Source organism: Cnephaeus nilssonii (genome assembly GCF_951640355.1).
Source record: "Cnephaeus nilssonii genome assembly, chromosome: 21".
Lineage (NCBI taxonomy): Eukaryota > Metazoa > Chordata > Mammalia > Chiroptera > Vespertilionidae > Cnephaeus > Cnephaeus nilssonii.
Window position 1 is genome coordinate 43,959,543 of NC_137092.1, and position 23,102 is coordinate 43,982,644.

The following is a 23,102-nucleotide window of genomic DNA, read 5'->3' on the forward strand; positions in this document are numbered from 1 at the left end:
TTTTTTAATTCTTTATTGTTTAAAGTATTACATAAGTCTCCTTTTTCTCCCATTGACCTCTCCCCAGCCGCCCCCACCCCCCAGCACATGCCCTTACCCCCAACTATCTGTGCCCATTGGTTATGCTCATATGCATGCATACAAGTCCTTTGGTTGATTTCTTACCCCCTCACCCCCTGCCTTCCCTCATAGGTTGGACAGTCTGTTCGATTGTAGCCAATTTTCCCAGCACCTTTTATCTTGTCTCCAAACTCAGTTTGATGCTGACCAGAATCTGGTGTCCTAAGGGCTTAATAATTAAGGAATGCAGTGAATGAACAGAAAGGAGAAAAGGGATATATATATATATATATATATATATATATATATATATATATATTTAATTTATTTATTTATTTATTGGTTTCACAGAGGAAGGGAGAGGGAAAGAGAGAGAAACACCAGTGGTGAGAGAATCATCGATCTGCTGCCTTCTGCATGTCCCCCCTGGAGACTGAGCTTGCAACTGGGGCATGTGCCCTTGACCAGAATAGAACCCCAGACCCTTCAGTCTGCAGGCCAATGCTCTAGCCACTGAGCCAAACTGGCTAGGGCAGAAAGGGTCATATTAAAGAAATGGAGTTTCTGAGCAATTAAATTGATCTGTTTTATGTCAACTTCATTAGGTCAGCCGAAGAGCCTAGAAACGTAGGGGAACGTTTTCCTCCGTGACAGTTCGCACACACATCACCTAAAGTCCACGTATGTGCTGTCGGGGAGAAACACTGCCTTCAGCTGGAATAATCGAAGTGGCATGTTTTGGGGTAGCATATTCTGTCACCCATCAATGTCGATTTTTGGATGGGAGTATCCTATAAAGGACAGGTTGAAATCCTTAAAGATGTTCAGACTGTGAAGGGGTGGCATTAATGTTGGGTGAAACCATTTCAGATTTTTAAACAGGTGTCAGAGGTGGGTGCTCTGTGGAGGTGAAGGTGAGCAGGTGCAGGTGGAGCCACAGAGCAGTGTGTCAGGGAGTGGTTCCGGGGCAGCACCAATCCGGTTGGAGGGCAGGTTACAGGGTACGTACATAGTCATCTTTGGCCTGGAGTTCCCGTAAATGCTGTGGATTGTTCTAGATGCCCTAAATTCATGACTTATTTAATCCTCACACCTAACAGAAGGTGTTGTTACTATCCCCATTTCCAGATGAGGAAAGGGGGCAGAGGCTGGCTGCTCGCTGCAGGTCACAGCTGAGAGATGGCCTCCGAGCCTGGGTTCTGAGGACGGCTCCCCGCGCCGCCTCCACCAAGTTATGGAAACACCGTCCGCGTGGAAGCGAGCTGAGTCTGCACCTTGACCTCACTCGCATGCAGCCCTCCGTTCGGAGCACCAGGCCTTCGTGGCCCAGCCCAGCCTCAGCCTCGGGACCGGACGTGGGTCAAAGGGTGGAAACGAGAAGGGCCGGCCTGAGGGGAACTGGAAGCATTTGCTCTGGCGGGAATGTCCCTGCCTTTGCCCTCCCTGGTGACGGGAACGGGGCCGGGCGCTGAGAGAGGGCAGGAGGGAATGTGGGAGCACAGACAGGGGCCTGGGCCAAAGCGGCTTCTTAAGAAAGCTTCCGTTTGCAGCGCTTACACGTGGATGTGAACTTGCAGAGAAGGCCAGGCCTAGTAGGGTTTTCTAGCACCAACACCCGCCCCCCCTTACCCAGGGCTCCACCTCTCAGCCACACTCCCTCCGCCCCACAGCGTGTTGGAATGGGACGTCTAGGACAGGCGGTGTGGCCCCATCCCACGTAGGCCTCCATGTCGCCAGTGAGATGGAGAGAGCGGGACAAGTTCTTGGCTCTGCCTTCACCGAGCTGCTGGGCTGGGAGAGCGAAGGACAAGATTGCGAAGCGGGTGAGTCACTGAACCCGCCCGCTTGAGGCCGGCGTGGCCAGTCTAACCGGCGGGAACTGTCAGCTGAGCAAGGCACTGTGGCTCCTCAGCAGCCCCGTGAGCTCTGTCAACGAGGAAGCCTCTGGTGAGGAAACTGTGGCCAGACCAGCAGCGGCCGCACCCCGTCCCCCTGGCTGGTGGCTGTGGGCCGTGCGCAGAGGTCTGCAGCCGGAGCCGCCCAGCACCGGCCGGTGGGGATGCCGGGGCCAGCTCTCACCTTCCTAGTCCTGTTCCTGCAGGGACGGCACAGCCACGGTGAGGAGCCCCCATCTGCATGGGGAGGGGTGCATGGACTAGGGGCCAGGCCCATGGGCGTCAGGTCCTGCCCCCTCTGGGTGGTGGGGCTCGCCATGGCCATTTGGAACTGGGCTGAGCACCTGCCGGGGACAGGCTGGGGACAGGCTCGGGCTTAGTTACCTCTGTGAGGTGGCCGCCAGGAGGCCAGGAAACAGCCTCTCACGGGGCGCTTTGGCCGCAGAGAGGAGAGGGCCCTGGGCTGGGGTTTCCACCAGGAAGCGTGGTTCTGGAGTCCAGAGACCACACATCGTCCCGGAGGCAGGACGCTGGTGCCCAGGAGGGACGGCTGTCCTCCGCTCGGTGGCCTGGCCCTGTGGTGGCACCAAGGCCACAGGCGCCTGCAGGGCGGAAGGTGAGGCCACTGGAAGCTGCAGAGACGGCGCTGCCTTCACTGCGGGTCCCGCCTGCAGGCAGCCCCGCCGGGAGACCTGGAGGGCATTGTGGTGGGTGCTGAGGGCACCCCGGGCCTGAAGCGAGGGCACAGGCCCACGAGTGTTTGTCCGGGGCCTGTGAGAGGCTGAGCTCGGGCTGAGGGGTCAGCAGCCTGGCTTTGGGGGTGAGCGTGGCAGAAGGCTGAGGCCGAGATGAGATGATGAGGATGCGATGGGGCGAGCTCTCCCTCAGCGGCCGGCTCTGCGGGCAGCTCTGCAGCCCTGGAGGGTGGCGCTGGGTGCGGGGGCACGGGCTCGGGCGGCGCTGGGTGCGGGGGCACGGGCTCGGGCGGCGCTGGGTGCGGGGGCACGGGCTCGGGCGGCGCTGGGTGCGGGGGCACGGGCTCGGGCGGCGCTGGGTGCGAGGGCACGGGCTCGGGCTAAGGAAACCACTTGCTGGTCCTGTGGGGCTGGCCTGGTGGAGGCTGACAGAAACCGCTCTTGTTTTAATTTTTTAAAGGTATAGTTTGAAAAAATTTTGGAGCTCCAGAGCAGTTGTAAGAAAATGCTTGTATTTCTTCACCTAGATTCACCAGTTAACATCTAATCGCCTTCGCTTCATTCCCTCTTCTCTCCACATGGCGTGTGTGCGTGCACATCGGAGTGGATGCTGGTGATGGCTGGTTGAGCCATTTGAGAGTAATGCCCCTTTACTCCTAAATAGGTTGGCACGTACCTTTTAAGAACAGGAATATTTCCTTATCCTATGACTTCATCATAATCATCACATTTAGAAAACCTAATGCTGATCCTGTCGAGTACAGAGGCCACTTGTAAGTGTGCCGTGGCCAGCAGCGCCGACGGCATGCCGGCTGCCCCAGGCGGGCTGTGAGCCCAGCCACTGCCGTCCTCCGCAGCGCGGCCGCCGCGGCCCCGCTCCTTCTTGCAGGACGTTTGTGGCGACAGTCAGAGGCTTTACAGAGGCTCCCGGTCCGGGTTTGTCGGTGTCTCCGCTGACTCAGAGGAGCCGTTTGGGCCAGAATGCCATACGAGTGCTGCCGCCTTTGTTTTCAGTCCTCACCTGAGGATGCTTTTCCGCTGATGTTTGTAGAGGGGGTGGCAGGGAGGGGGGGGGGTTGAGAGAGGGAGAAACACTGATGTGAGAGGGACACGTTGATTGGCTGCCTCCCCCAGGACTAGTGATTGAAACTGCAACCAGGTACGTGCGTGCCTTGACCCAGAATCGAACTGGCGACCTTGGGTGCTCAGGCCAGCGCTGTAACCACTGAGCCACCGGGGGGGGTTGGTTTGTTTCATTTCATCCCTTCAGGAGACATGATGACAGTGAAATGTTTTCTTAAAAACATGGGTTCCTGCGGAATTTAATGACACGTGCAGGACCGCACCCTCCGGCCCGCACAGCCTCCCACCGGCTGCTCCCGGGGCCAGAGGAGCGCCGGGCAGTGGCCTGCGCTCTGCCTCCCCGGCCGCCCGCCCGCCCTTCCTCTCTGCCCACTGCCTCCAGCCGCGCCTGCAGGCTCCTCCCCACCCGGCTTCCTCCCTCACCGGTTCCGCGAACCCCACCTCCTCAGTGATGTCTTCCTTCCTCCTGAAAGGTCAGCCCTGCCTCCGCAAGGCCCGGGCCCGCGGGCTTCCTCCTCTCTGCGGCCATCCCTTTCACACGCGGTGCTGACGGCGCATTGTTTGTCTCCAGGCTGCTCTGCACGGCCCGGGACGCAGTGTCTGGAGGCCAGGCTGTCTGTCCTGCTCACCGCCGTCTCCTCGGCAGGTAGACTAGCACCTGGCGGACTCTCAGGGCACGAGAGGGAACGAGTCAAGTGCGAGTTATCCGGCTTCTGTGGCCGTGAGGGTGGGAACGCGCCTCCGGGTTCCTCGTTTCTCGCGTGTGAAGTGAGGACACAGCGGCCGCGTCCTGGGGCGGCGAGGCTGGGGAGGCGCCGAACCGAGCGCCTCGAAGCCAGGCCTCCAGCCCCGAGGCCGGCTGGCTCGCTTAGCTCTGTCCTCAGAGTCCAGGGAGACCGCGCCGTCATCCTTCCTGGACCACTTAATTGAATAGAAAGTAAGAAAATGTTGAGATGAGATGATAAACCTGGACTGTGTGGCTCTTTGCTGAGGTTTCTTATAATCGTAACCAGGAATTTAGGGAGACCTCAACACTTTTAGCTTAAGGGAACATGTATTTAACTTAGGAGATATTTAGTTGTATTATTACATCATGTTGTGAAACATTTAATTTTAATCTCCATTCCCACTCCTTCCCTGGACGCGTTTGAGCAGCTGTCTGAGACCCTGGGTTCCACGGCCTTCCTCGCGCGGCCAGTGTCTGCCACGGGAGTCAGCACGTGGCTACAGGGTGGTCCGTGCTCACCACGGGCCGGCACAGGCCGAGGCAGCGGTGACTGAGGAAGGGAACCGTGTCAAGCATCTCAGAGGCAGAGGGGGGAGCTTGGGTCAGATGAGTTGGGGGACCTTCAGGGCACTGCCCACAGGAGGGGCTTGGTCCTAAAGGTCACTCTGGACCCTAAATTCCGGTTTGGGCTGTGCATTCTGAGGAAACCCCGAAGGACCCTGGAGGCTGCGAACAAAATGGGCAGCACCTGGGGGCCAGCCGGAGCGCTGCGGCCGCCACGCCACTTCCCCGGAAATCGGACCGGCTGCGAGGCGGCCTGGCACGCTCCCCTCTCCCTCCAAGCGAGTGGTGGCTGCGGGCAGAGACGCCGGGCCGCCGAAGGAGCTCGGGCGGCACAAAGCACTGGGGTGCTGAGCCGTGCTTCATGGCCACGCCTCCCCCCGACGTGCGACAGGCACAGAGGCACCGTCACTGCTCGTTACATGGACAGCTGTGCGGCCACGCCTCCCCCCCCCCCACGTGTGACAGGCAGAGGCGCCGTCACTGCTCGTTACATGGACAGCTGTGCGGCCGCGCCTTCCCGCCGTGCTTCTTCCCCCTTTCCAGAAACACCCCCCAACACGCACACACACACACACGCACACACACCCCCAACACGTACACACACACGCACACACACACCCAACACGCACACACGCACACACATGCACACACGCACACACACGCGCACGCACACGCACACACCCCCAACACACACACACGCGCACACACACACACACCCAACACACACGCACACACACACATGCACACCCCCCAACACGCACACACGCGCACGCGCACGCACACGCTGGCATCCTGGGTCAGCTCCCTGTGCTTGCAGACAGTAGTACTCTTGTCTTTGGCCTCTTCTGCTCCACATCTGATGAGATGGTATTTGTAGCTGGTCACGCTCATGGCTGGATGAGGTTTCATGGTCTACCGTATGGAGTTGATTCACCCATTCTGCCGTCGAGGAGGCTGGGCTTTCTGTTGTAATGCTTCTGTGAGCCTCTCGCGGGTGCTACATCAGACTCATTTCCGGGAGTTAACTGAGGCAGATTTTGGAATTTAACTAATTAGGTAATTAAACAGCTCCATTAAGCCCTTGTTATGTTCCAAGACATATGCAAGATTTTGTGAGGGAAAAAGATGAAACAGATGTGGATTCTATTCTTAAGACTCTTCCCGACTTTTAGAGGAAGAGTCACGTAAAACAAGGAAAGACAGAAAATGCTAAGGGTTGCTCGGAGGCAAGCTGTACTTAGAGAACAAAGACCCGAGGAAATGGAGATTCCTGTGGGCACAGACACTGGGAAGGGGCTTTGCGGGATGAAGAGGAGTTTGGGAGGAGGGAGGACAGTGCAAGCCAGGGAGCAGCCTGGACAGACGGAGGGCGCACACGGTGTGACGCACCCTGAAAGGCGCCCTCCTTTTCTTGGAGAGACAGTGCGGGTGACAGGCTGCGGGTCCCCAGCAGCGGCTGCGGCCAGGGCTGCCCGGGAGAGCAGGCCTGAGTGTCGCGGGAGGCGAGCGGGGCTCGGGGAATGGGGGCGCGGGCCCCGCTGTGGGACTTTGCAGACGGGTCCTGAGCCAGCATCTGAGGCTCCCGGCCCCGCAGACCCGCCCTCCGGCCCTGAGCTGAGAAACCGCCACACCTTTGTCGCTGGTGGAAGTTCCTCCCCGAGGCCCCCTGCGCCTCCGCCCTGAGGGCGCCCCGACCCCCTCCCCTCATCTAGAGCGACTCCCTCCCGCGGGGTCAGATGCCTCCCGGCCGCCCTCCCCCCTCCGCCCTCCGTCCTCCGTCCTGCCCTCCCGCCCTCCTCCCCCTGTCCTCCCCCATCCCCCCTCCCCCTCCCCCCTCCGCCCTCCCTCCTGCCTCCCCCTCCCCCTTCCCCCTCCGCCCTCCCTCCTGCCCTCCCCAGGACACCGACACCTGCTCGGCGGGCGCCACCTCTGTCTCCCGCTTCCCACTCCCTTTCCCCCAGGATTGCGCCTGGGCACGCGCCGCGCCCCCCCTTCCCCCCGCCCCTGCTCTGCTCCCTGCGAGCGGGGCCATTCTGCAGCCCCCTATGACACAGGCCTGGGCCACCGGCCGTGGGGCTCAGTGGTGAGCGCCCGCCCGTGGACCGGGAGGCCACCGTCAGGGCACAGGCCCGGACTCCATCCGCAGTCGGGAGCGGCAGGAGGCGGTCGGGCGGTGATTCTCAGCATTGTTTCTGTCTCCCTCTCCCGTCCTCTCTAAAATCGGTTTAAAAGGTCCAATTCGGGAAGCATTCGCAGAGGGAACGGCCGTGCCTGCATCGCCACGTTAGTTCTCTGCTGGAAGCTCCAGCTCGGCCTCAGCCCCCAGCGCGAGAGCAGCGTCGCTCCGAAGCTGCTGCCTCCTGGGCCAAGAGGTCCGGCCTGCCGGCGGCGTTGCCTTTGGATTTGGGGATGGGTTTCCTCTTGTGAGGCCGCTTTTTTGTTTGTTTTGTTTTGTTTCATTTTGGGCATCATTTCTGAAAAGTTTTAGAAGCAATTTAATGCTCTGGTTTATGGCATTTTTCTCCAGGAATAACTTACAGTTCCTTCGAGCAGCCAGCCGGGCTGGAAATAGGAGACCCTGGAACACTGTAGTCTAAGTCTGTGCACGTGACTCCACACGGGGCCTGAGTCTGTGAGCGATGAGTTCTCGTTCACTCTTCACAATGTTTGCATTCACTCATTTTAGGGAGAGAGGAAGGGAGAGAGAGACCAATCTGCTGCTCCACCTGGTGATGCGTTCACTGGTTGATTGGGGATCGAACCCACAACCTGGGGGTGACAGGTGACCCTCTCTGGCGGGGGTTCTTGTTCACTCTTAATTCTTAGTGTGTAGCCATTCCTGGCACCGACCCCGAGCCTGGTGGGTGGAGCACCCACACCTCCTTGCTAAGAGAGGCCGCTCTGAGCTCCGCGTTCTCTTGGTTCCTGGAGCTGATTGCAAACTCTGCTAAGCTGCTCAGCCTTTCAGCTGCTCTTTGTGGAATCAGAGGTGCCTCCAGGGAACCACAGGAAAAACCGCGAACCCTCTGAATTTCCTTCTTTAAGATCCTGGCCCTTAATATTTCACCGTTTTTTTTGCCCTAGCTGGTTTGGCTCAGTGGATAGAGCATTGACCTGCAGACTGAGGGTCCTGGGTTCGATTCCCCAAGGGCACATGCCCGGGTTTTGGGCTTGATCCCCAGGGTGGGTGTGCAGGAGGCAGCCAATCTATGTTTCTCTCTCATCATTGATGTTTCTCTCTCTCTCTCCCTTCCTCTCTGAAATCAATAAAAGAAATATATATTTTTAAACAAAGAAAGCTATGCCAGAGTGTGTCTTACCATCTTAAAACCAAAAAAATGCTTTCTTATAAAGTCCCCCCCACCACCATTTTATTAGCTCTCTGACGCCTTTAACAACATGTCCTTATATTTTGCCCATTTTTATTGTTATTCTTAGTGGGAGCGTTGGTTAGCACGTCTCGACCTGGTCTTCTGTGATCAGATTAAACTCCCTGGGTGACTCCTTATCTCAGGCACTAGCCTGTGCTGTGGAACACGGGATGACCTGGTCTTCTGTGATCGGATTAAAACTCCCTGGGTGACTCCTTATCTCAGGCACTAGCCTGTGCTGTGGAACACGGGATGACCTGGTCCCAGGTCCCGGACTCCGGCGGCAGGAGTGCCGACACAGGAAGCAGTGCGGAGTCCAGGGCCCGGGGGCAGCGGGGACAGTGCAGACGGAACGCCCAGCCCTTTCTAGAAGCTTATGGCTTTCCATTCCCTCGGGGCCTGTGTGCAGGGCTTGGCGTGCTGGCCCGCTCTCAGGTGTAAGAGTCTGAGGACCACGGAGACGGCCACGCGGGTCCAGTCTGCTCGCAGCGTGGTCACAGGCAGATCCCCGTCGTGTGCGTCCACCTCAGGAGTCACCATCAAAGGAACATTCTGTCAGCCAAGCGGTAATTACAAGCCCGGCAGTGATTTGGGCAGTGTCTGCAGGAATGCGGGGTGAAGGTGTGGCTGAGTGAGTGTACTTACAACACATGTGGACATCCAAACTCCTCCCCATCGCTCTTGTCTTAATGGCCTCATTTTAACAGATCTGTTCGTATCGATAGCCATCTCCTAATCTCTCCTCCAAATTCTCTGACCTCTCCAGCCCACAGGGCCACAGGGCAGCCCTGCTCTTCCCCGCGCTGGCTGCTCTGCGAGGGCAGGGGCACCCTCCTGTGCAACAGTTCCCACCCTGAACCGGGCAGGAGGCTGGGAGGAGGCTGGGAGGAGGCTGGGCGGTGCCCGGGCAGGAGGCTGGGAGGTGCCCGGGGAGGAGGCTGGGAGGTGCCCGGGGAGGAGGCTGGGAGGTGCCCGGGCAGGAGGCTGGGAGGTGCCCGGGGAGGAGGCTGGGCGGTGCCCGGGCAGGAGGCTGGGAGGTGCCCAGGGAGGAGGCTGGGAGGAGGCTGGGCGGTGCCCGGGCAGGAGGCTGGGAGGTGCCCGGGGAGGAGGCTGGGAGGAGGCTGGACGGTGCCCGGGCAGGAGGCCTGGGTAGTGTATTTTTCTTCTTGCCTTTTGTTAACGTAAAAAACCATTGAAACTTGTAAAGAATTTTAGTGAGTTTATTTGAGCCAAACTGTCGACATATTCTGGGAAGCAGAACCTCAATGAATTGAGATAATGCTCCGGAGAATGCAGGGTTACATCTGTATTTATACATTGAAATCAAAGGAAAGGGACGTAGGTGAGTTACATGAAATCCATTGGTGACAGACCAGGGAGGTGGGACAAAGCAAAGCGGGGAAACCTCTGGGATAGGGTGAAAAGTGAAATGATGGACATGTGCTTCTCTTACAGAGATGGATACAGGATACTTTAACGTAATTAACAGTTGACAATTAACTTGATAACAGTAACAATGAGGGAATGTCCCGGTGCCATTTGTTGTGCCCTGAGGGGCCGGGGTAAAAAGGAAGTTACAAGTTACCCAGACATCTCACAGATATGTTATCTTAGAGGCAAAAAGGCAAATGGGCTCAGTAAAGAAGATCTAAGTTGATCTTTGTCAGGGAAAATATCGGCCTAGCGGACATGACTACCCACTATAACCTGTTTGTAGTTAAATATTTAATTTTCAAACCATCCTTTGTGGTGACTCCAGGTCTCTGAGTTTGCAAGACTGCCACACAGGCCTCCCCTGAGCTTGTCAAGTTAGCATGTGGCTCCTTCCGTCCACACTTTCCATTTTGTTCCTACGGAGCAATACTTGTGGAGACCTTCCCGGGACTGAAAACCTGGCAAACAGGAGCCCAGCTCTGTGGGAGGGCGAGGAGGGCGCTGGGAATTCCGACCATTCAGAACGTGTAGTGGCCACCACTGGTCACCAATGGTCCCCTGCAGGGGGCCGTCACATCAGATAGGATGTTTATTTAGAGCATTGTAGTTAAGAACTCACCCTCGGCCCTAGCTGGTTTGGCTCAGTGGATAGAGTGTTGACCTGCAGAAGGGTCCCACGTTCGATTCCGGCCCAGGGCACACGCCTGGGTTGCAGGCTTCATCCCCAGTAGGGGGTGGGCAGAAGGCAGATGATCAATGATTCTCATCACTGATGTTTCTATCTCTCCGTTCCTCTCTGAAATCAATAAAAATATATTAAAAGTCACCTTCTAAAGCCAAATTGACTGTGTTGCAAGCTCATCTTTCTCACTGTGTAATTAGGGGTTGTGACTTTTAAGTTCTTTCTAAACCTGTTTCCTCGCTTGTAAGATGGGGATGAGCGCCTTGTAGGGCAGTGAAAGGGTTACCACCCGCCGGCTCCAGGCTGCATGCCGAGAGCTCAATGCTCCCTCTGCCGCGGCGAAGGGCGGAGAAGGGCGGAGAAGGGCGCCGGCGAGGGTGCGTGCGCTCAGGCCCCGGCCCCGTCCAGCCGCCCATGCTGAGCCGGGCGCCCTCTCTGCCGCAGCCGCTGCCTCCTGCCCAGGTGAGCCGGTCGGGCACGTCTGTCTGCTTGGGGCCCGGCAGCCCCCGGCAGCGGTGAGCTCCTTCGAATGGAAGGTCAGCCGCGCGCACCCACGCCCCCGCGCTGTCCACCTGGAGGCCTCTGCCCGGCGGCAGGCTGGGCCCCGCGGCTCCGCTTCAGCGCCCGGCGGGCCTCCTCCTCCAGGCCGCGGCCGGACAGCGGCACCTACTCCTTGGGGGTCCCCAGCGCGGGGGCGCCGTCAGGACCCAGACCGAACCCCCCTTCCTGACCGGAACCCCCTTCCTGACCGGGACCCTCTTCCTGACCGGGACCCCCTTCCTGACCGGGAACCCCCCTTCCTGACCGGGACCCCCCTTCCTGACCGGAACCCCCTTCCTGACCGGGAACCCCCTTCCTGACCGGGACCCCCTTCCTGACCGGGAACCCCCTTCCTGACCGGGAACCCCCTTCCTGACCGGGAACCCCCTTCCTGACCGGGACCCTCTTCCTGACCGGAACCCCCTTCCTGACCGGGAACCCCCCTTCCTGACCGGGACCCCCCTTCCTGACCGGAACCCCCTTCCTGACCGGGAACCCCCTTCCTGACCGGGACCCCCTTCCTGACCGGGAACCCCCTTCCTGACCGGGAACCCCCTTCCTGACCGGAACCCCCTTCCTGACCGGGAACCCCCTTCCTGACCGGAACCCCCTTCCTGACCGGGACCCCCCTTCCTGACCGGAACCCCCCTTCCTGACCGGGACCCCCCTTCCTGACCGGAACCCCCTTCCTGACCGGGAACCCCCTTCCTGACCGGGAACCCCCTTCCTGACCGGGACCCTCTTCCTGACCGGGACCCCCTTCCTGACCGGAACCCCCTTCCTGGCCGAACCCCCCTTCCTGACCGGAACCCCCTTCCTGACCGGAACCCCCTTCCTGACCGGGACCCCCTTCCTGACCGGGACCCCCCTTCCTGACCGGGACCCCCTTCCTGACCGGAACCCCCTTCCTGACCGGAACCCCCTTCCTGACCGAACCCCCTTCCTGACCCGGTGGGGCCGCCCGAGCTGCAGCTGCTGGAGCAGGAGGAGGCCCCGGGGGCGGTGTGACCTGGGACGAGGGGGCGCCTGGATCCCGCCGCCCCGGAGCCCCTTCCCCGGGAGGATCGGCCGGCACACGTTCACCTGCAGCGCCAGCAACCCGGTCAGCTGGGCCCGCCGGAGCCTCCAGCTGGGCCCGGGCTGCGGGAGTGAGTGCCCGCCGGGGCTGGGGCAGGGCGAGGGCGCAGGAGCCCTTCGCCGGGGTCCGGGCGGCCGGGCCCGTCTGCGGCGGGGAGAGCGCCGTCCCGACAAGAACCTGGGAGACCGTCTTCCTCCCCAGGAAACGCCTCCTGTTCGGACTGTGGGAGGGACGGCCGCCGGCTGCGAGTTGTTTCCCTCTTTGGCTCCGGGGCCGCTTCCTCCTTCGGGGCCGTCCGCCCTGTGGTCGCGGAGCAGAGCCCGGGTCCTGGCAGCCTCGGGCGGGCACCGGGCGGGCACTGCGCATTGCCGTGCTCACCTGTTACCCGGAGCCGCTTTGCTCTGCTTGTTCTTCGGTGAATGAGACCTAACTGGTGTCAGCGCGGGCAGAACCCGCCTGCGGCCCTGCCTGTAGGCACTGACAGCCAGGCGGGCACGAAGTGAGCTCTCCCGGCGCGGCCGCGGCACGGGCGGCTCCGGCAAAGCGGGGCGAGGCCTGCGAGGGCGTCCGCAGCGCCCGGGCGCCGCCTCCTCCCTGCCCGGCGGCTCGGCTCCGCCCTCCCTCCCTGCCCGGCGGCTCGGCACCGCCCTGGGCGGCGGGAGGCCCTGCACAGAAGTCCCGCAGGAGCAGAAGGCCGGACGGAGGCGGCTTGGCGGAGCAGACGTGCTTGTGGAGTTAGAACAAAGGAACGGGTCTGTGAACGGATCCATCGATGTTCTTCACTTGCTGCGCACACACTGTCTCCTTCCTGTGAGGAAACGGCCCAGAGAGGCCGAGGCGCTCGCCCAGGGCACAGAGCTTAGTCGGCGTCTGACTCCCAGTCCCCAGTCCGAGTGCCACGGGCGGCCTTCCAGCGGAGCAGGGAGACACCCCGACCTGAGCGCACCGCTGTGAGAGCAGCACCCGGAGTGAGAGCAGCACCCGGTGTGGGAGCAGCACCCGGTGTGAGAGCAGCACCCGGTGTGAGAGCAGCACCCGGTGTGGGAGCAGCACCCGGTGTGGGAGCAGCACCCGGTGTGGGAGCAGCACCCGGTGTGAGAGCAGCACCCGGTGTGAGAGCAGCACCCGGTGTGGGAGCAGCACCCGGTGTGAGAGCAGCACCCGGTGTGGGAGCAGCACCCGGTGTGAGAGCAGCACCCGGAGTGAGAGCAGCACCCGGTGTGGGAGCAGCACCCGGTGTGGGAGCAGCACCCGGTGTGAGAGCAGCACCCGGTGTGAGAGCAGCACCCGGTGTGGGAGCAGCACCCGGTGTGGGAGCAGCACCCGGTGTGGGAGCAGCACCCGGTGTGAGAGCAGCACCCGGAGTGAGAGCAGCACCCGGTGTGAGAGCAGCACCCGGAGTGAGAGCAGCACCCGGTGTGGGAGCAGCACCCGGAGTGAGAGCAGCACCCGCTGTGGGAGCAGCACCCGGAGTGAGAGCAGCACCCGGTGTGGGAGCAGCACCCGGTGTGAGAGCAGCACCCGGAGTGAGAGCAGCACCCGGAGTGAGAGCAGCACCCGGTGTGAGAGCAGCACCCGGTGTGAGAGCAGCACCCGGAGTGAGAGCAGCACCCGGTGTGAGAGCAGCACCCGGCGAGTGGGGGCGGGCGGGCGGGGGGAAGGCGAGTCCTCACGCCCCGTCTCCGGCCCCCTCAGAGCTCGGCCTCCTGCCCCTTTCCATGATCATCGTGGTTCCCATACTCACGCTGCTCGGCACCCTCACCGGCGGGCGTCTGCGTGCGGAGAAGCGGGAGGAAGCCGGCAGGTAAGCGCAGGGTCCTCGGGACAGGCTGCCTGACCTGCCGCCCCGCGTGCCCGTGTCAGGGAGGGAAAGCAATGGCTGCTCCCAGGTCTCGCTGGGGGGGGGGGGGACCCCACAGGTGCACGGTCTGACCCCTAACAGCAGCTTTACTGGCTGTGGCTGGTTTGGGGGAAACTCTCAGGCGGGTGCTGCCTTGAGCTCTTTGAGTCTCCTGGGACGAGCACTAACCCTCCTCCCTTCTAGAACCTTCCTCAAGGTCTCGCCACCTTGGACGAGGGTGGGATGCCGAGGGTGGGATGCCGGGAGCAAGCGCCTGGCCCGGCTCCCAGAGGGCTCTGCCGCTCTGCTCTTTGCTCCCTCCACACAGAGCCCCGCCCAGAGGCCTCGCTGACGGTGTATGAGGATGCCCCCAACCTGCCCCTCCGGAGCGGCCAGGTGCGGCCGAGGGCGGCTTCTCTCCTTCCGGCTGGCAGTGCCCCGGGAGCATGGCCCTGCTGAGCAGGGGCCAGAGAGCCCGCTGCTGCCTCCGAGTGGCCTCGGCCCCCATCTCTGTCCCACTCAGCGTCCTAGCTCTGGCTGTGGGTGGACAGAGAAAACTGGGGGTGAGATGAGGAAATGAGGCCAAAGGGCATTTGGGGCAGAACTGGGACCCCCTGGTGCCCTCATTTCCTGAGGCTGGGCTAAGGCTCAGGATGAGTGCCACCTTGTACGTTGTGTCTGACGAATTCTCCTGCCCCTGTAAGTTCAGGTTTACTTTTGGGGGCCCTGGGTCATTGCCCAGCGGGGAGGGTGCTGGCCGACCCGCCGCGGCGGCGCGGTCTTGCTGCTGGCTCAGCGCCGGTGCCCAGATGCTCGGGAAGGAGGCCCGAGTCTGGCCGAGGCGCTGGGAGAGCAGCACCGAGCGGTGAGCAGGGCGGCGCTCCGAGGGAAGCGGAGGCCAGCGCAGAGGGGCTGCAGGACAGGGTGGGGAAAGGCCGGGCGAAAGGAGGGGCAGGAAGGACCCTCCTCCCGAAGCAGGAAGTCGTGTGGGGCCTCCTGGAACCACGGAACAGGGGCAGCCCCCTGAGGCTCTGTGGGGCCTTGTCGGGGCCCAGCAGCAGAATACTGGGGTGTCTGTGCCTCTCCCGTCAGCCACACCTAGTACCAATCACAGCAAATACAAATGCCTACAGCCACGGAGGCCCTACTCAGTGTAGGTCACTTTAGATTAGAAAAATGGAGGAGAATATTGGGGGAAATGAGTATTTAGGAGTAAAAAGTCTATTGGGGATTCAGGCCCATTACTGTGTTTCTAAGCCAGGGGTTCGTCTCTCGTGGCCTTGTCCCGCTGTCCCCAAGGTTCTGTCCAAAGGCCTCCACCTCCCCACGGGGTCCGGCTGGGCCTTTCTGGGGACGCTTCCCGCAGGCCTGGGAAGAAGAGAGCAGCAGCAGAGCCGGGTTCTGCCAGCTGCCTGTGCCGCCCCGGCCTCCAGGTGACCAGACACCAAGGGGTGGAGCCAGTTCAGCAGAGACGGGGCAGAGCCCAGTGTGAGCGTACATCCCGTCCTGCGGGCCCGGCGGCATGAGAGCAGCAGGTCAGCCACACACATCTGGCCGCCCCAAGCCAGCTGCTGCTGTCGGGTGGAAGGACAGAGGTTACATGGGAAGGAGGCAGAAGGGGTAGGAATGGGCATGCAAAATGGGCAGTTTACAGGCAACGCAGGCTGGGGTTTTGCAAGGGGGGTCTGGGGGCCCCTCTGGTCTCTGTAACAAGATTGTTCATCTTTCCGTGACAACAGGCAGCTCCCGGGTGGGGAGGGTGGGCTGCGTTTCCAGGGAGCTCCCAGGTTCCATGTGCAACTCCAGCCAGGTTAGAATGTGCCTTTTGTTTGTTTGTTTGTTTTGTTTTTTTTATTTCAGAGAGGAAGAGAGAGGGAGAGAGAGATAGAAACATCCATGATGAGAGAGAATCATGGATTGGCTGCCTCCTGCACGCCCCACACTGGGGATCCAGAATAGATCCGGAATAGAATTGTGACCTCCTGGTTCATAGGTCAATACTCAACCCCTGAGCCAGGCCGGCTGGGCTGTGCCTTCTTTAATCAGAACCAAACAACCCTGGTTAACAGAGCAGGATTCATATTTCTTCGTTACAGATGGGCCCCAGGATCCCATTTCTGTCCCAACACAAGAACAGCTGAATGCTGAACCCCCAGAGCCCTTCCTGGCAGCAGACCCGCAGCGGGAAGGGCATGAATGACCTCGGACCCCATGGCGGGCAGCACTGAGAGAGGGAGGCAGCGTCGGTTCACCAGCTGCTCACTGCAGGGCTGGCTGGAGCCAAGGGCACGCGGACTAGCAAGGCTGGGTCTGGGCTGGGTCTGGGCTGGGTCTGGGCTGGGTCTGGGCTGGGGCTCGCAACCATCTAGCCCTGGAATTAGTGGCCGCAGCGAGGCTCCGACCTCACTTAGCGCACAGTCAGGCGGCGAAGGGACGTTTCTGCGCAGGACAGGCGCTCAGTGGGCAGGGTCTCCCGGCCCGGCCCTTTCGCGGTGCTTCGTCCCAGCTGCTGCCCGGTGGTTGCTCTCCATGCCTCTCCGTCCTGGGACCTGGCGCTCCCTCCCAGCTCCTGGGAGCGCCTCTCTTTTGCACCCTTCTCCCCATGTGACCCAAACCCGGAAGGCTGAGCGCCTGCTGATGCTGCCACATGCCTTCCCCGTTTCTCCTGCAGGAGCGGAGGCAGGAGCAGGACTTCCCTGGGAACGGGAGCACTGTCTACTCCATGGTGCTGCCTCAGGTACCGCTCGTTCTCGCTTGTAGTCCACACCTGTCTATGAGCTTCCCCAGGCCCCCCCCCCCCCCCCCCGATTTCCACATACCTCAGACCCTTGAATGGCGAGTGAGACCTCAGTGCTCCCAGAGGGAAGGTGGCTGGGCAGCGGCCCCTGAGGTTGGCTGGCTGACAGTCCTAGTGCTCTGGGGTCCCCACAGCCTAATAGCTGAAGGTCAAGGTCGGGCAGGAGGTTTCCTCCGTCACGGGAGTATGACCATGACAGGAGTTCGGCTTCTGGTTTCTGTGTTCTTTTCCCCTCTTCCCTGCTGCTTCCAGGACATGGGGCCCTTGCACTTAAAAAAAAAAAAATTATATATATATATATATATTCATTTTAGAGAGGAAGGGAGAGGGAGAGAACCATCAATGATAAGAATCATTGATCTGAGGAGAAACCAAGATGGCGGCATAGGTAAACACCTGAACTTGCTGCCTCGCACAACAACTTCAAAACTACAACTAAAAGACAAAACGGACATCATCCAGACCACAGGAAGGCTGGCTGAGTGGAAATTCTACAACTAGAAGGGAAGAGAAAAGCACACTGAGACTCAGAGGAGCTGAGGAAGTAAAGTACAGAGGTACGGAGATGCGTGTGTGCGTGGAGAGGGCTGGCAACTGAGTACACGGTTGTCTTTTTCAATCTGCAGGGAGACACAGGCTCCCAACTGCTCTGAACTCCAGTTCTGGGCGAGACTCTGGGGACCCAGACTCATATGGGGAGAAACTGGACTGTCTGGCATTGGGCAGAACTTGAGGGTGGCTTTCTCTCAGAGGTGCTTGCAGCGATTACCACGGGACACTGAGACACAGGGGCCTATTAGGGCAGGGCTGATGGGAAGCCATTGCTGTTTACTCTGCCCTGAGACTCCGCCCCATCCAAGCTGTGCGCAGAGGCTTTTGCATATGAATGGCCTGGTCCTTATGGGCACATCCCCAGTGGGGGGTGTGCAGGAGGCAGCTGATCGATGTCTCTCATCGATGTTTCTGGCTCTCTGTCCCTCTCCCTTCCTCTCTGTGAAAAATCAAAAAAAAAAAAAAAAAGTCTAAACCTGTAAGAATTTTTAAAAAATATATATTTTATTGATTTTTTTTTTTTTTTTTTTTTTTTTTTTTTACAGAGAGGAAGGGAGAGGGATAGAGAGCTAGAAACATCAATGAGAGAGAAACATTGATCAGCTACCTCCTGCACACCCCCTACTGGGGATGTGCCCACAACCAAGGTACATGCCCTTGACCAGAATCGAGCTTGGGACCCTTCAGTCTGCAGGCCGAAGTTCTATCCACTGAACCAAACTGGTTAGGGCCAAACCTGTAAGAATTTTTATGAGTTTATTTGATACAAACTGACCACAATCATCTGGAATCAAAATCTATGGATTGAGAAAATGCTCTGGAGAATGGCAGTTTTGCCCCTTGTTTTGTACATTACAATAAAGAAAGGCATAAGTGGGTTGCATGAACTCCCATAGGTGATGGATTCGGGAGGCAAGAGAAAGCAAAGTGGGGAAATCTCTGGGATTGGATAATAAGTAAAATGAAGCCTGGCCAGCGTGGCTCAGTGGTTGAGCATCGACCTATGAACCAGGAGGTCACGGATTGATTCTGAGTCAGGGCACATGCCTGGATTGCGGGCTCCATCCCCAGTAGGGGGCGTGCAGGAGGCAGCTGATCAATGGCTCTCTCTCATCATTGATGTTTCTATCTCTCCCTTTCCCTCCTCTCTGAAAAAAATAAAAATATATATTTAAAACAAAAAAAGTAAAATGAAAAGACACAGAAAAGAAAAAATAAACAAAAAAAGAAGAAAAATAAGAATAGGTGTTTGTGGGTACAGGATAGTTAACAGTTCACAATGAACATGATAACAGTAACAGTGAGAGGCGCTGTGGTCTGCTCTGGTGGGAGTGGCGCCCTCAGGGGTCTGGAGAAGGGGATCACTCCACAGGTGTTATCTATGTCAGTTGCAGAAAGACAATAGGCAGGCTCAGGCTTGGCCTTTGTCGAGGAAGATGCAGGCCTAGGACATGCCTGCCCACCAGGACTCACTTTCAGGTGGAAGCTGTGACCGCAGGCCGTCCTGTGTGGTTACCGCAGGTCTCTGGGTTTCTAAGGCCCGCCTTGCAGGCCTCTTTGAGCCTGTCAGGATTAGTATGTGGCCCCGTTTTGCCCACAGATGTAAGAGCGATTGATTCCCCAGCCTTGGGTTTAGCCACATTGTATTCTAAGAAGAGGACTTTGGCCCTGACCAGTTGGGCTCAGTGGATAGAGCGTTGGCCTGTGGACTGAAGGGTCCCAGGTTCGATTCTGGTCAAGGACATGTACCTTGGTTGCAGGCACATCCTCAGTAGGGGGTGTGCAGGAGGCAGCTGATCAATGTTTCTCTCTCTCTCATCAATGTTTCTAACTCTCTTTCCTTCTCCCTTCCTCTCTGTAAAAAATCAATAAAATATATTTTAAAAAATAAGAAGAGGACTTTGAGATGCCGAGGGAGACTTCCCTCGCCTGGAACATGGAGATGCTTCTTTCAGACACAGAGAAGGAAAACGGTTGCCAGAAGGAGACATGGAGGTGCTGAGGAAAGAACCCTGGGGAGTCTGTGTTTAAATTCTGCTGCTTCTGTGAACACTGTGACTTGGGCTATTTCTCTTTTTGGAGGCTCATCTGTAGAATGAGGCAGATCATAGTCATTCTTATCGGACAGGAGTGTCCTAAAGAGCAGGGGAGAATACAAGTGCAGGGCCGGTTCGCCCCAGCCAGTTTGGCTCAGTTGGTTGAGTGCCGTCCCATACACTGAGAGGTCCAGGCTCGATTCCTGGTCAGGGCACATGCCCGGGTTGTGGGCTCGATACCCAGTAGGGGGCGTGCAGCAGGCAGCCAGTGATGTTGCTCTCTCTCCCCCTCCCTTCCCCTTTCTCTAAAATCAAACATATTTTCCAAAAAAGCAGCAACCGCCTTAAAGAGAGGGACTAGCATTCAGCTGGGCCACTCCCTCCTACTGGCGGGCCTCTTCCAATGGACACTGACCTCCTCTCTCTGGGCAGGGCTGCGGGCTGCGTGGAAGAGGTACCTCCCTCCCTAGGGGTGTGCTAGATCTATCGATGCCTCTGTAATGATTTCATTTCTCCTCTCATTAGTCTTCCGCTTCCACATCACAAGAAACTGCAACCACCCTGTATTCGGTGGTGCTGCCCGCGAATAAGGTGAATCTCCACCCCGGAGGTGCGGGGCAGGGTGTGTTTTGCATGTGCAGTGCACGCGGGCTTGCACTTCTGAGCGACTTGACTTCCACTGCGTGTATCTAAGGGACTTGTGTTAAATGACTATTGAAAAGTGAATGGGCAAGTGCCTTTCTAGTTCTGTTTGGAGAAAAACAACAGCTCTGAGTCTGGGAGAAGAGTATATTAAAGGTGTTTCCAGAAGTTTCTGTGGAAGGTAGAGGACAATCAGAGGAATTGCTTGGTGCAGGGACCACAGGATCCTGGTAGGCCAGCCGAGGCCGTGGTGAGAGAAGCCAGAGATTTCCGATGCATGGGCATGCGGACTGAGCGGCAGGACCGCACTGGACCTAGAGAGACACAGTATTGACCTCAGGGAACCCGACAAAGTTCGGCCAGTCACCTCAGGGTGGAGGCCTGGGACTGAGGCAGCCCAGTGGAGTCCTCTCTAATCTTGGTCCGGGGGGCTCGCAGCCCACATGTGTCCCACAGAGCTGGGGTCCTGGGCCCTTTGTCATCTTTTCATCGCAGGTGGGAGGGGTGGGAAGGATGATATTCCCAAGGCTGGACTCACAGTACAGACCATAAGCTGAACTTGGTGATGAGAGCGGGGAGCCTGGTGGATGTGAAGGACGGCGTTCAAGCAGGTCAGCGATTGTGTGTTTGTATAAAAGGGGGGTGAAGGTCAGAACACATTTTCAGACTTTTAATTCACCCCCCTTCCAATAAGTCATTCAGTCAACTTGGATTCTACCGAGAGGGACTGATATTTAAATTATATGCTACACACATGGCCAGACATGGCATAGCCCTGGCCGCAGCTTCGGTTTTATATCTGAAGACTCTGCCGGCTACCGAGCGCTCCTGAGCATCGCTGGTGGGTGTGTGCCAGGCATTGAACAGATGCACGGTTGGAGGCCGTGTGTGTATTAGGTTTGTCTGAAGGCTGTGTGTGTGTGTGTGTGTGTGTGTGGTCTGAGGGGTACATGGCTGTGGTATGTTAAACTGATTTTGGTTCAGAAATGTCATATCATAGGAAAGTATGTGTTAACACCTTCTGGAAACCAAGCACAACATTGTTTGCTCCTGGGGTAGGAGATTTTATTCACTTTTGGTTGGGGACACTTCAAGGGTTCTCTGGGCACCGAGTCTCTTTGGGGACCTCTCACACCAGTTCGGAGTGGGGCATTTCTTAACCTGAAGTTAAGCACTCTTTGCCCTCTGAATCTCATCTGGATCTAAGAAGAGGAGCCACAGCCCTTCCGTCTATGAAGGGGTAAGATTCTGAATGGGCTAGTGCCTGTAGCATCTCTGGGAAGTCACCCACAGAGTCTTAGATCTGTAGGGATTTTAGGCAGATTCTAATCCAAATCCTCATTCAGAGGTGAAGAAACTGAGGACCAAGCAGAGTGAGGGTCTCACACAAGGTCATGCCATGTGTTGGGGTTTGACTCTTACTGGGGAGACTGAGTTTCAAATTAGGGCCATCTCCAGGCATTTCCCCAGCTGTGAATCCTACAATGGACACCTCTCCCTTCCAAGTGCGTTTGTGGGGGTGGGGAGATCAGAGAAGGGAGGATTAGTAAGTCTGAATGATTTTCTAAAGTTAGCAAGTAGTTGAGAATCATTCCAGAATACAGGTGATCTTCAGCTGCTTCTAGGGTGACGACTGAACCAAGGTGCCCCTGAGCATGGACCACCTAGGGAATGGAAAGCAGGGTCTCAACATTTATTGAGGGTGGGATGCTGTAGGTGGCCTGCCAGTGGCTTCATATGAATCGCTCGTTTAATCCCACAGAATGTGTGAAGTAGGTATAATTCTACCTCCCATTTGTACCCATAGAAAGTAGGGCATGGAGAACACCCCCACTCATTCCCCATTAGCCTCCTACTGCAACCCACGTTTCCAGCTGTGGCCCAGCAATAATGTTGCCATTGGTCCCAAGGGAGGGGAGGATGGGTGCCTGCTGTGCTGCGTGGCGTTTTGACAGCAGCTCCACATTAAAGCCACCTGGACAGCCCAGAGCTGCAGAGGACACTGTGTGGCCCCAAGCAATCTCGGGGGAGTCAGGAGGAAGCAAGAAGCATGGTGTGGTTATAAACACTAGACTTGGAGCCAAAAGAATTGGATTCAAGCTCCTCCTGTACTTCAGTCAGTTATTCTGAGCTTCATTTTCTTAATCTGTAAAATGGGGTTAACAATTCATACCCCACAGAGTTGTTATGGGGATCTCCTAGTGGGAGTGTCTGAACTTCGTTTCTTCTGCAGGTTGGAAAGATACAACCCAGAGCTCAACACCCTGCTTGACTCAACACCAGGAGCTGAAGAGCTTTTCTGGATAATCCCAGGGGCTAGTGCCGGCCTCCCCTCTGTTAGGCCCCCGCGTCTGCTTTGGGAATCAGTGCACTGGATGACACCATATGAGTTTACATAATAGTTCCTAGTCTGGGAGTTTGTTGATGGACTATATTTTATTTTGAAAATTATTTTTAACAGCCATTAAAATAGCAAGGCATCTGCACCAAAGGGTTGAGGGCTTGATCCCCGGTGGGATGCTGTAGGAGGCAGCCAATTGGTGGTTAGCTCTCGCATTGATGTTTCTCTCTCCCTCTCCCTTCCCCTCTCTCTCTCTCTAAAAAAAAAAAAAGAACAAAGGTGTTGCCCTGGCCAGGTAGTTCAGTTAGTTAGATCCTTATCCCAATACCCAAGGTTGAGAGTTTGATCCCCAGTCAGGACATATACAAGAATCAGCCAATGAATATATACATAAGTGGAACAACACATTAATGTTTCTCTCTCACTCTCACTTTCAAATTAAAAAAAAATGAACAAGTCGCTCAACAAACAGACTGGATAAGATTGGGGAGTTCACAAAAGATCACACATCAAGTCCAGGTACTGGAAATCTAAGTTCTATGTAAATGTAGGGTGAGCCATGAATGGTTTGGCTCAGTGGATAGAGTGTTGGCCTGCGGACTGGAGGGTCCCAGGTTCGATACTTGTCAAGGGCATGTACCTGGGTTGTGGGCACATCCCCAGTAGGGGGTGTGCAGGAGGCATCTGATTGATGTTCCTCTCTCATCGATGTTTCCCAACTCTCTATCCCTCTCCCTTCCTCTCTGTAAAAAAATCAATAAAATA

The 23,102-nt window shown here is 57.6% G+C and overlaps 1 protein-coding gene across 1 annotated transcript; it reads left to right on the forward strand.

Moving 5' to 3' along the window:
* The first annotated feature begins 879 nt into the window (after window positions 1–879).
* LOC307093816 (uncharacterized protein) lies at window positions 880–23,067 on the forward strand. The gene is given in 8 exon segments (XM_079762089.1): window positions 880–2,329; window positions 10,956–11,010; window positions 11,013–11,286; window positions 13,090–13,765; window positions 13,827–13,892; window positions 13,894–16,706; window positions 17,081–17,323; window positions 22,230–23,067. Coding segments are annotated over 6 exon segments (1,449 nt in total). The 5' UTR covers window positions 880–2,119; the 3' UTR covers window positions 14,062–16,706; window positions 17,081–17,323; window positions 22,230–23,067.
* Window positions 23,068–23,102: the final 35 nt, after the last annotated feature.